Source organism: Arvicanthis niloticus, chromosome 22 (assembly GCF_011762505.2).
Source record: "Arvicanthis niloticus isolate mArvNil1 chromosome 22, mArvNil1.pat.X, whole genome shotgun sequence".
NCBI classification, from domain to species: domain Eukaryota; kingdom Metazoa; phylum Chordata; class Mammalia; order Rodentia; family Muridae; genus Arvicanthis; species Arvicanthis niloticus.
Window position 1 is genome coordinate 12354264 of NC_133429.1, and position 12824 is coordinate 12367087.

At 39.8% G+C, this 12824-nt stretch overlaps 1 protein-coding gene across 16 annotated transcripts in view; it reads right to left on the reverse strand.

The window, feature by feature from the left end:
- Positions 1-4032: 4032 nt before the first annotated feature.
- The window catches only part of Mybpc1 (myosin binding protein C1), an 85739-nt gene continuing 76947 nt past the window's right edge, over positions 4033-12824 (reverse strand). For 7 of the 16 annotated variants that reach the window (XM_076919919.1, XM_076919923.1, XM_076919914.1 and 4 more), the window contains 4 exons: positions 12100-12259; positions 10794-10930; positions 8612-8798; positions 4034-4309 (listed from right to left, as the gene is read on the reverse strand). In XM_076919919.1, the coding sequence (XP_076776034.1) occupies positions 4209-4309; positions 8612-8798; positions 10794-10930; positions 12100-12259 (585 nt within the window). In that variant the 3' untranslated portion in view covers positions 4034-4208. Of the gene's footprint in view, positions 4310-5081; positions 5223-5422; positions 5466-6867; positions 6927-8611; positions 8799-10793; positions 10931-12099; positions 12260-12824 lie in introns of all 16 variants that reach the window. The other 9 variants (XM_076919924.1, XM_076919922.1, XM_076919917.1 and 6 more) reach the window with 4 other exon arrangements.

Sequence of the window (12824 nt, forward strand, 5' to 3'; positions counted from 1 at the left end):
AAATTTATTTGCCCCAGAGGGACAAAGAGCAGGAATAAGAGACTGGACATAGAAGGCAAGGGGGAAGAGGAAGGGATATTTGTCATGGCCGACAAAGGCCTGCCTCGGGTTAGAGAGAAGAAAGATGTGGCCCATAGGAAAATGGGGGTTTCTAAAGGAAAAAACGGGAAACCTCATGTTAGGAGAAGGTGTTTAATTTTGATTTGGCATGTTAATTAGGTGAGCTGAAGAGGGCTTTGGATTGCTGGACTTCACTACTTTGACAGCTGAACCTTGGTAGTCAGCCTCAGGAGGACGAAGTGGCCAAATAAGGGCATAGACCTTTGGGGCCAGCGTTAGGGAAGTAAGTAGTCTGCAGATTCTTATCAAGGCAGAGGGAATGGGGGAGAAGGGCGAGGCCTGCCAGAGCCGTGTTTGCATCGCTCCCTTCAGATATAATTAAGGAGGTTATGAGTGGGGAAAGAAACTGGGAGAAAGCTTCACAGGGTAGAGAGACACTATGCCCTCACTTGACTGTGACTCAGCAAAATCAATCAGCCAGTATTCTCCTTAGGCAGCCAGCCCAGCTGTTGTGACCACAAGCACCCTGCAGGGGCGGCTGCATGGCTTTGTTACATTGTCATTTACTTGGTGTATATGAGGAGTTCTAGTCTACCTAGTGTTTCTGAAGGAACCAGACATCATTTGGGCAAAATGCCTGAGTCGTTAATATTCAGGTAGCTTTCCTACTGAACTGGCTCACATTAAGTCGATGGACAGCTTCATGTTTAAAAGTTTAAAAATCTCGGGACTTAAGAGAACTATAAAGCAAAGTTGGACTTCCAAATGTTAAGGGGCTGCTACAGGTGAGTTTTTGCACTCAGCCTGGTCTTGTACAACTTTAGCAAACCTGCTGTTTGCCCTTCTGTAAACAAAAGCTTGCTTTGCCCGGATGGCCTTCTGCTTGTGCATAAACACAATGTAACGTTATTCTTCGCCTTTAAAAGCTCCTAACTGAAGAGGCTGGCCAGTGTATTCAGGAATCCCCAAGTGTAGACTGCTAGGTGTCTCGAAACATTTCTATTCTTTGAAACACACTTTCAAAGTTGTCCTCTGACTTTTACACATTTTGTGGCACATAGCTGTCTACATACACATAAAATCACATATATAATAAAGAGAAATTGCAAAAGGAACAAATCTATATAACTCTAGATTCACATTTCAACTTCAATCTTGTAATCACAAGCTGTCATTTAACCTTGGGTGTATACACCCTAAGCCTTACCCTCTAAGGCAGCATTACCCTCATGCCTCTAGGGTGGGATGTCTCAGGAGTCAAGGCCTGCAGTTCTTTAGCCTTGTAGAATAGCAGACAACCTTGAGCTAAACAGCAGGAGGTTGCTCTGGCGTCTGGATGTTCAGGCATACTTGGTGGATTTCAAGGAGGTCGGATGGTCAGCAGCACCAGGAAGTCTCTTAGTAGCCTGAAAAATCATTTCTCACACAAAAGGGACATTCTGGGTGTGGAACAAGGACAAGGGACACTCTAGCCAGCGCCAGTTCCCAAGGGTAGTTTAATTTTAGGGTTCTGTATATTCTCTCTACCTGTCCTGAGCTTTGGAGACAGTATAAACAGTGGATCTTCTAATATCTCTGACAATTCCTGACTTACCTTAAAACTGCTCTCTGATCTAACTACCTAGGACACTTGAAACCTCGGGAAGGTCCCTATTCTAGGCTGTTTTCTCCTAGGTATTTCTTATTTACTCTAAGTCTTATTATTTCTCTGGCTCAAAACCTAAGGTCCCTTATATGCTTTAAGTCTCTTGGCTGCTTGGTTGCACTCATATCTTAAGAGTCCATTTGTGTATTTAGCCTGGTAAATCCTTTGCTTTCTGGGGAGTATAGTTCTCCCTTCTTGTGTGCACCATTATCTCTTTTTCTCTAGATAGTATCTGGCAGGATGGCTAGCAATCTGAGTTCTTTCTCTTATTCTGTGCTTTAAGTGAGGCCATCTCTCCTGACTGAAGAGGCTGGCCAGTGTATTCAGGAATCCCCAAGTGTAGACCAGACACCACTATAGGAGTAAAAGCCTCTTGTTTTTAAAAATGTATTCATGATCAGACTGGTGAACCTCTGAACAGCCCCAGACCCTCAACACCAACAAAACACAGATGTCTGCATAAGGACTGTGCCTCACAACAGTCAGCTGTTCGTGTTCCTGATTCAGCTGCTAGGAGAGTGAAAATATTCAAAGAAAATTGTGTTTGTGCTGAACATTGGAGGCGGGAAGGGCCTCCCCACCCCTTGTCAGAATTCCCTGAACAGCAGTGTGACAACTATTTATTTAACATTTTTATATATTTTTTTGGCTTATTTTGTACTGTAGTAATCTAGAGGTGATTTGAAGTACACAGGAGAAAGCATGTAGATTAAGACAAATACTATGATATTTTGAATACAGAAAACTTGAGCATCTAAAAATGTTAGCACCCACGAGGTGTCTAGAACCACTCTGTGGAGTCTAGTGGGCTGAGAGACAACCATTATCTTGGAGTGATTAAAGGCATAAGAGCAAAGTTAGTAACAAATTGTAATGAATACCCAGGAAGCAAGATTACCAAGCAGCAGGAACAGAAAAAAAAGGGGGGGGGGACCCATCATAGTTTGACTATAAAGTAGTTTTTTCTTGAAATTCCCAGATGCATAACAACCACCTAGACATTCATCTTTCCCTTGGTGAGCCCATCATCAGCCCAGGGGACCCCTCTCAGACATTCCCATTGGAAATTTGGAAAGGGAAAGGAGGAAATATTTTTTAAATGTCATTTCAAGCTGCGATGGTGATATCTGTGAGCAACAATGTACTTAGCTTCTGGGGAAACAGCAAAAGAAGGGGGTTGTTAGGAGTGGGGGTTGAGAAAATTACAAATTTAGGTGTGGCACTGTACACTTCTGTTCCTTTAACTGAAATTCAGGGAGAGTGAAGAAGTTATTAACAAGATTAAAGAATTGTTATATAAACATTTATCAACAACTAGATTTTTTTTTAAAGGTTAACTAATTAAAATTGAATACTAAGTCTGCAGCTGCTGCATAGAGTTCACTAGCTCGCCAGCACTAGGACTGGCTGTTTGGGCAAACATGGTGGACGGGTCTAGGAGTTTCTTCTAGGGGACATTATGGGCAACAGACTGAAGTTTTGTAGCATCCAGGCTCTAAGCCTTTTGCCTCAGCTCTGACTGAAAATACAACTCCAAATGTATATGCAAATACCACATCATTCTGCAAACTTATTTGTTCTATTTTGTTCTATTTACTAAATACTTTTTCCTTTTTTTTTTTTTTTTTTTTTTTTCTGAAAAGAAAATGCCTGAAAGGTAAAGTTACTATACCTCTTATTAAATTCAAACAGGAAAAGAGGCATCGATCTTCATGGTAAGTAGGTTTGTGCAAACCAAGTCCGATTTAGAAAATTTGATTTAGAAAATTTTATTTTATTTTTAAAGATTTATTTAATGTATGTGATTACACTGTCTCTCTTCAGACACACCAAAAGAGGGAATCAGATTCTATTACAGATGGTTGTGAACCACCATGTGGTTGCTGGGAATTGAAATTCAGGACTTCTGGAAGAACAGTCAGTGCTCTTAAGCGCGGAGCCATCTCTCTCCAGCCCCTAGAAAAATTTATTAAAGCCAACTTCAGCGTTTCACACCTCTAATCCCAGTATTCAGGAGGCTGTGGCAGAAGACTCACCATGACTTTGAGGCCGGCCTGGAGCACACAGCAAAAGGATAATCAAAAGAGATGGATTTTTCAGGATCCCATTACGGGGTATTGTGATTCCATTATTGTGATTTCTTTACTCTGAGAGAGAGAGAGAGAGAGAGAGAGAGAGAGAGAGAGAGAGAGAGAGAGAGAGAGAGAGAGGCCTTTGGAGATGCTATTACCAATTGAAATAATGGCTTTTCCTTATTCCACAATTGGCTTTACTAAGCTATAGTGAACCAGGCAAGACCATAGGAACAAAGTATGACGACACAAGAGATTTTGTTTGCAATTTTTAATGAAGCAATCTGTGCAAACAATATTTTCTTTTCTTTCTTCAAGGTTAGGAGGAGAGAAAATGAGCACACTTGGGGGCCTGGGAGAAAACCAGAAAGTGCTTTCTGTTTCCAATCAAATTTCAAAGCAGTGGCGCACATAGAGGCAACGCCCAGCCCTCAGTATTCCTCGGGATTGCTCGAATGTAAGTCTCGCAAATATGAATCAATGATGTTTGGAGGCACGCCCTGCAGGAGGAGTCTGCAGAAGGACAGCCCACCTAGAGAAGACAAAATGGAGGAAGGCAACGTTAAAAGCAGCTCGGTGAAAGATGACGGACAGAACTCTCCTGAGCTAGCTGCCTACAAATGGGGTTGTTTTTGTTCTTGTTAGCTGCAAGAACTCACACAGACCCTACTTGAAATCTTCTCCTGGTTCTAATGCATTTGGAATATATAATGTTCTTGGCATCTCGGGGGCGGGTGGGATGGGGAATCAAGTTCCTGGCAGACCCATAGTAATTTACTCCTCTACCCTTATGAATTCCCACCCATTGGAGAGCGCATTGCTCTTTGAGAGGTTTGGGGAGCTCTCCATGTGTGATGGAAAGGTTCTGACTGAAAGGCTGTAAGTCAACAGGCAAGCCATTTCTTAACATTTTTTTTTTTTTTTAATTAAGCACAGAACATTGTGATTCAAGCCTACTGGAGAGGAAAAAGTATTTTCTCTTTAACTTTGGCCATTTATAAACTACAAAACCTACAACTAATACCTTCTGAGAATGAGAGAAATGCCAACTAGTAGTTCATACCTACCTTCTGAATTCGTGTTATATTAAAAAACAAAACCCCCAAAACCTCAGAGTGTCATTCAAGAGAAAACCCATAAAGCCAGAACTCTGCACTGTCCTTTCATAAATGCTTCACTTACTAAAAACTTCATGACCAGACAAAAGCAGCATGCTGTTTGAACATTCTTAAAACTTCTTCAATGCAAATTTGAGAAACTCATTCTCTAAAAAAAAAAAAAAAAAAAAAAAAAAACCAACCAACCACGTCACATATCGGTAGAAAGGATGCCACTTATATACAGGTCCATTCCTTGATGCAAAGAATTCAGAATGCATGGGGATCATTCATTCATTTTCATCTACATCAAATGCTGAGTCATGCTCTGCCGCACTCAAGAACTTGCTGCACGTCAAGAAGAAATGGTTGTGAAGGATCAGTAGCGGATGTTAGTTTTAAGATCCAGAAATACAAATAAAAACTAGGACAGTTAGCAGGTTCTATTTCCATTGGGTTGCGGAATGAAAATCATGCCATACTCCACAGGCTTGGTATGGCTTATGACATTCATAAGCTTCATATGCTGAAACCATATGAAAGCTTACCTTGGGTGACAATATACATTCAAAAATCCTTACTGTGCTACAACTAAGGGAGAGAGAGAAAGAAAAAGAGAGACGTCGTAAGCATTAATAAAGTGCTGACATCAAAGTTGAGTATACGTTGAAGGTCAAATTATGGTCACAATGGTGAGGTGATGTCATTAATCCTTAGTCAGGCGAAGGGCAAAAGGAAAATAGAGTGAAGGGTGTCACTTCAAGAGGATCATTAATACATAAAAATTAATAATATGCATCACTGCTTTGCTAGAATAGGTGGCAAAGCTAGTCTGACTAGTGAATATTTATGGTAAGAGACTCCAAACCGTTAGCTTAAAAAAAAAATAAAATACCCTACAACATATATATATCGTGTTTTTCAACAAAAGAAAAACATAGGCAATGTTTAACAATGTTAGTGTTCATATATATATGTTGGAATTCCAAAAGGCAAAATTATCAAGTATAAATATTAAACTAGTATATTTTCTAATATTCCAGCAGGGACCGATGATATGGAACTAGCCTACATCAAGCCTTAAACTCAAGCTCCTGGGTGAGCATGCTAGCACTTCAGAGGAAGAACTCTGATATTGTATGTTCTCCTCAGTGCCGCCATTACCTCTAAATTCAGAAAGCCATACTGTAAGTTCAGGTATAGATCTGCATTACAGTTTAATTCAGGTTGTTTGCCTAGCCCCCACAGAGCTCCTAATTAGCTCTTTCAAGTGCTATGTATATGTATATGCATATAATAGAACTTTTTATGTGTAGCGCTTTTTGCATAGGGCCCTAAACGTTTCCTTTCTTTTAAGTTTATAAGCATATGAAATTATCGGGATACCATAAAGATATCCAAACTGTCCAATAGAGGAGCAGGTTAGATATTCTTCCAGTGAATTTGCAATGGGAAAAAAAAAATCTTACATATGAGACTTTCCAAATGTTACACCCATCTTCATTATTCTCCACCAAAAACGCACAGTGCGTGCTCTCTTCAATTCAAGGTGCCCCTTTTCAAAATCCCACCATGGATTCCCTTGCTGTAAAACTATCTTCAAGGACCAACATATCTTTATCCATTTGAAAAAAAAAATGAAAACATTAAGTAAATGTCCTTGTTTCCAAAGGGCTTTTGTTCTATTTATTTATTTTTTTTGATAGTCGTATATAAAAAATGAAGGTTTCCTCAAATGTAGCTTTCTGACTTTACAGGGAGATCTGGTCTGGTGCTTAAGTCTTCTGAGAAAAGATACAGGTTTTACATTAATTACTATTCTTGGATAATTTGCCTTCCTCGTTCATGACATAAACCCTGTATGCCATGAGCTTCTAAGAAATACAGTTAAAAGCAACCAAGGAAAGTCAAGCTTTACATGCAAAGTACGTTTTCATGTAAGAGGAATGGAACAGAAAATGGAAGTAGCCAGTGGGGTGTGAACTTTTTGAACCTGTTGCTGCCCCTCCAGGGAGACTGGCTGTCCAGGGGTATTTACTCCTTGATATATCACTGCAGAATTAGAATATTTGTACTGTATTTATTTATTCTTAGTTAACATTCTTACCTTTTAATATATAGCTTAACTCATTTAAGTAACCCCTCGCCAGAAAACAATCCGACGATAAGCACTCTCAGCTTTGTTTTTAGGACCAAAAGCTTATATTAAGAGAGAAATTACAGTTGATACCTTATTTTGATTTTTTTTTTTTTACAAAAGAATACATTGTTCTCATAATTAAACCCCATCTTTACTCTGTTTACTATAAAATTACTCAGAGCGGCAAAACATTTGCATGCATAATACCACTTGTTTGTATAGAAGGTTCCAAATACCGAGTCACTTAGGAGATCATCATTTTATGCCCTTAACATTTTGTTATTTTCAAGGCATGAATTTTCAACAATTTTTTTTATCCTATTTTACTTTTGGATGATAGAAATTTATCAGTGATACCTTGATAATGTCAATAATACCTTGATGTAAAGCTAGAAGTTTAGAAACCAGATAACTTATGAAAGTGGCCTAAGTCATCACATAACGCTAAGAAAGCAGCTAAGCGTAGTGGTTACATTCGTAAAGGCTTTCTCAATAGTAATCAAGCTGTGGAATTTTTAAATGAATATTATAGGCCCTGTGTTTACAACGTAGAAATATCTCTCATCATTCAATTCTGAATTATCGTATACGCAAGGATGTAAACATAAAAGGAAGAATATACGCCATAAGAGGAAGAACCATTATGAGAGCATGTCATTGTTCGAGAAGTTTCTTATACTCTATTTAGACCAAAATGAGGAGGAAAACAATCTTTTAAAAATACCTTGGACGTTTATCGTGACTATAAGATGCATACTTAAAAAGCCATCTTTTAAAGTTTTAGATTCTAATTGTTTCATCATAGACAGGGAAAATAAAATATTTCAGTCATTGGAGGATAGAAATAAAATAAAGAATGAGAGAAAAGACATTGTAATCATGTTGTCTGATATCTCGTGGCATTCCAACATGGATTTGGTTGTTAAGGAAAACTTTAGAATAAATGACCATCAATTAATAAGAAATGTGATTAAAATGACAATTTATGCAAATATTTTTCTCTCATATAAATCCTTATGTGGTTTGTTTTGGCTTGCATTAGTTGTGACATTTCTTAAATGGAATATGAACCTATAAATAAAAATTCTTTAGTATATGAATTATATATGTATATTTACGTATATATGTGTAGGTATAGGTAGGTATATGTGTATGTGTGTGTGTGCATGTGTATGTGTATCTGTATGTGTGTGTGTGTGCATGTGTATGTGTATCTGTTTGTGCATGTATATGTAGTTTCACAAATTACTATGAATGGTGTGACTTCCTTAACTACGATAAGCTCTTAACTAGGCATTCATTTGTAGTTGGCCTGTGTCACCAAAGCGATACTGTTTTTACATCATTCTCACAAAGCTGTCCATCTACATTCACTGAAATTAATATTCCTTTAATTAACAAGAATTTTAAAAACTGCTAAAGCAAGTTTACCCAAATAGTCAGGTATCTTAACAAGCATGAATACAGAGGTAGAGGTGTCCCGTCCGTCCCCACCAATTCAGCCCAGTCACCGCATCTTGTCTGGATTTTGCATTCTGAGGTTCTCTAGGACACACCCTTTAACCTAAGCCTAAGGACGAGCTCTTAGCTAGCGTACCTTTCACCTCCAGTTTGCATTCTATCTCCACCGTCCCGAGGTCATTGACTGCTTTGCAGCAGTACGTGCCTCCGTCGTAAGGACTAGGCTTGCGGATCTCCAGGGTACAGACTCCTTGGTTGCTGAACATTCTGTATCTTGGGTCATCCACAATAGCTACTTTGTTTTTCATCCAGGTGATTTTGGGCTGAAGTTCAGATTGAAGAAAGTCAAGTCAAAGCCTATATGATGTATGGACCATATTAGGAGGCCCAGCGATGGGGTTTAAAAGCGTGGGTTAGAAAGAAAGAGCATCTAAGAAGGGCAGCTGCTTTGCTCCTGTTTGTCTCAAATTCAGTTCTGTTTCATTAGCAACAGACTAAATTTGCTCTAAAGAGGCAAGCTAGGATTGTTCAGAGGTCAGCTCAGGAGCACTCTTCACGGATGGATTAAGTTGCCTTTCACATTAATCTACATGGGCACAGAGTGTTCAATTATAAGACAATGAGTTCCATGCCTCTATTGTCTTGCAAGTGTGTTTGTAGGCGTGCTGGTTGCGAAAATTGTTGCACAATGTGCACATCACATCACATCACATCACGCTGTGTGCCTTGAACATACACATTCTGGGTTCATCAGTTGTATCCAGATGTTAAAAACTCGATCTACAGGTTTGTGCCATGAGTTCATAGTAGAGACTGTATTGCTGCATAGTTTTTCAGAGAATACCCAAAAGGCGACAGGGTCTTCAGATTATCTTTAATTCTTCATGGGTTGTGCATGAGACACACACACACACACACCCCGCTTCCCCTCCTCTCTAACATCTGTCCACCATCTCACCATCTAGGGGTACAAGATCAGTTCTGACCAAATAACACAAGATCAGCAACAGACCAGTCACCCGGGAAGGTGGGTCTCTATGAGTTGACCCTTGGTCTACATTTTAGGTATTGATCTCCCCCACTTTCCTACTTCCTACTTCCTACTTTCTACTTCCTACTTCTTACTTCCCTCTGTGAACATACCCATCCTTGACACAATCTCTCAGAGACACAATCTCTCAGACGCTCCTTGTTGGGGATAGCAGTTATTACTTTGTCTTTCTCAGACCCCAGAGTGGGACCGTTTTCTATCTTTTATCCATTTTTCACCTTCCTTCCACCTCTCAAATGGGAACATTCCTGGAGACTCTGGGGCCTTGGTTTTTACTAGCCCCTCCCCCTGCACTCCACCCCCACCCCTGCAATGCTATTCCTGAAGGGTAGTGTGTAGCATCTCCATGCTGAGACTCCCCAGCTGAGAGCAGCAGCCTGAGCCTTCTTCCTAAACTGGGGGTTAGCATTTCCTTATCGCCAGGTGGAGGGACCCATACCACATCACATCCATTTACACATTAATGCAGCAGCATCTTCCTCCCATGCTCCTTCTGGCTTCTCCCTTTGACATCCCCCATTCTACCCAAGATAATAGGCCACTGTTACTGTATTTCGTTCTGTCAGAGTTTTCAAAATTTGAGAGTACGTTCCCTGGGTGCCACCCAGGGATACAGAGGACTATGGACAACTTCTGCTAACGGTTACTTTTAAACACCAACAAGATGAAACTTGAAAACATTTCTAAGTGTTCTCAATTGGTGTTGATATCCCTACTTTAGCAGAGTCCAGTTTAGATTCTGCCCTGAATTATCATGTGACTACTGAGTGTGTTATAGAGTTCTTGATGAACATCACGTCACACTGTATACCAGCAATATACACTCTCTATTGTGAACTCATAGCATAAACCTGTAGATCAAGTTTAAAAATCTGGAAACAACTGAAGGACCAAGAATGTGGTTCTAGGCACACAGCATGAACAACAACAACACCTCCTTTTTTCCAGGTGAAACCATACCCCATTTGCTCCCCCTTTGCTTCTGCTGTGTGGTTTTGTTTCTTCAGCAGCTATCCACTAGGTGATGAAGACATGTACCACATTCGTTACTACTACATTTAAATATAATTATCTAGAAACTCCATCTTTCTTCATTCCTCAACCCTAGAAAGACACAAATAGGAGTTGGAAGTCCTGTTTATCTGGAAGGCCTGTTCATCTTTTCACTTGCTCACATAATATGCCCAGTATTAAAAGAGAGGCTTTGGAATCAATTCTTCAATTTAAGTAATCAATTGTACCTTAGGAATTAAATAATTCATGGTACCTTGGGATTTCCTCGGACACTGCAGTTCAGGGTGGCATTGTAACCAGCGATGGCATAGGTGTTAACCAAAGGCTGAGTGAACATGGGGGCCTCTGTGAAGTCGAAGTCTTCGTATACTGGATTTTTATAGATCTTACCTTAAAAATGAGTATTAAAAGATGTTTAAAAATAGAAGTCGGCTTGGGAGTGTGTTATTCTTAGCATCCCTTGCTCATGAGTAAAACTTCCTTCTCAGGAAAGCACGAGCAAATGCCACATGGCATGCATTCTGATGGGGACACACACGGAGCAGGCCATACCTGAAGCAAAAGCTAAAGTGGCTAGGAGACACTAAACCCAGTACAGAATGGATGTGGGTTTGTCTTTCTGAGTTTCTTGATCAAAGATAAGTACTAAGGTGGAAATTACAGAGAAGGACTTTGTTGGGGGTTGGGTCTGGTGCTGTGAGCACACATGCTAAATTCTGAACCCCAAGATCTGGTTGCCCTCAGACGAGTGTATGAGTGTATCCTCATGTATACCAGCCTTTGTTGTGTAAACTTTGCTCCCCACTTTAAAGCTATTGGTTAATAAAAGGCTGAAGCCTGTGATTGGGCAGTAGAGAGAGAAAGGTGGGACCTGGGAGTGTGTGTGTGTGTGTGGGGGGGGATTTTCAAGAGAGACCATGGAGGAGGAGGTGAGAGAGTAGAGGAGGAAAAGGGAGATAGAGAGAGGAGGATGCGGCCATGAGAGGAGATGGACCAGAAGCATGCGGCTGGTGAAGTACCCCCTAGGGCAAACTGATGGAGCAGAAATAACCCCATGAGACTCAAAAAGTATCAAGGGACATGACTGGGATGGAAGTTAGAATAGGTCACAACCACCTAATCTAGGCTTACTACTAAATAAAATTCCAGATGTTGTGTCTTATACAGGCTAGCTAATAAATCATTTGCAGGACTTGAGAGCAATTCAGTGAAATTATAGCATTCAGCTCCTCCGGCCCTTTTAGAGCAAATCTCATGTAATCTTCATCTTCATGCTACATTGAAGGTGTCAAAAAACAAACAGAAAACCAAGAAATGCGCCATTTTTCCTATCCGTATGACATTCGCCACGTATAGACCAACAACCAGAAACTGAAATGAATTAAATTTCTAAGCTCTGTAAGAGTATCATTCCCCTGGAGAACAATTTACCTGTAGAATTGAAATTTTACTTGAATAGTATTACCCTGATTTCCCAGCACCTCCTTTCTTCTGATCTCTTTGATTCTCTCCCCATGAGTCCACCAAAGTTTCCAAATGTTGCTCCACTCCCAACTCACCGTCCTTGGCAATCACGGCACTCTCCTTCGTCATCGTCGCGTCCTCGCTAAGACCACACATGTTTTCAGCAAAGACCCGGAAGTAATATTCGTTTCCTATGACTAGCTCGGTAATGGTGGCGTTGGTTCGGTGGTAATGCTCAATGACGGTGAACCATTCCTGAAGGGGACAAAATGATTATAACTTGATGAAAATCACCTATTGATTGGAATAAAAAGAATGGGTTATTGATTTTAAAAAGCACTCATTTTTATATAGAGAGCAATGACAATATACATTTATTACCATGTAAATTATATACAGTTGTTTGCAATTTAGTCTTTATCTATGCATTGGATTCACATTACTACTATTTTTATATTTTTCATAAGTGAATAATTTTTGTCATCTACATATCCACGCAATGATTTATCAATCTTTTGTGGGACAAAATATTATAGAATTTAAGTGATAATGTAAAGAGTAATAGAGGAAGCTAAATAACTGGAGAAAAATTAATAGCATCCAATACATTTGTTTATTAATCTAGATTATTTTTAGCCATCACCTCTCCCCTGCCCATTTCTCTTGCTGCATAATTTGTGCCATTTTGGTTATTCTTTGTGTCTTTAGCCTGGATGTTTTTTTTTCTCATAACCCTTACATTCATACACACACACACACACACACACACACACACACACACACACACACACACAATTTATTTACTTGTTTGCTCTCCAAT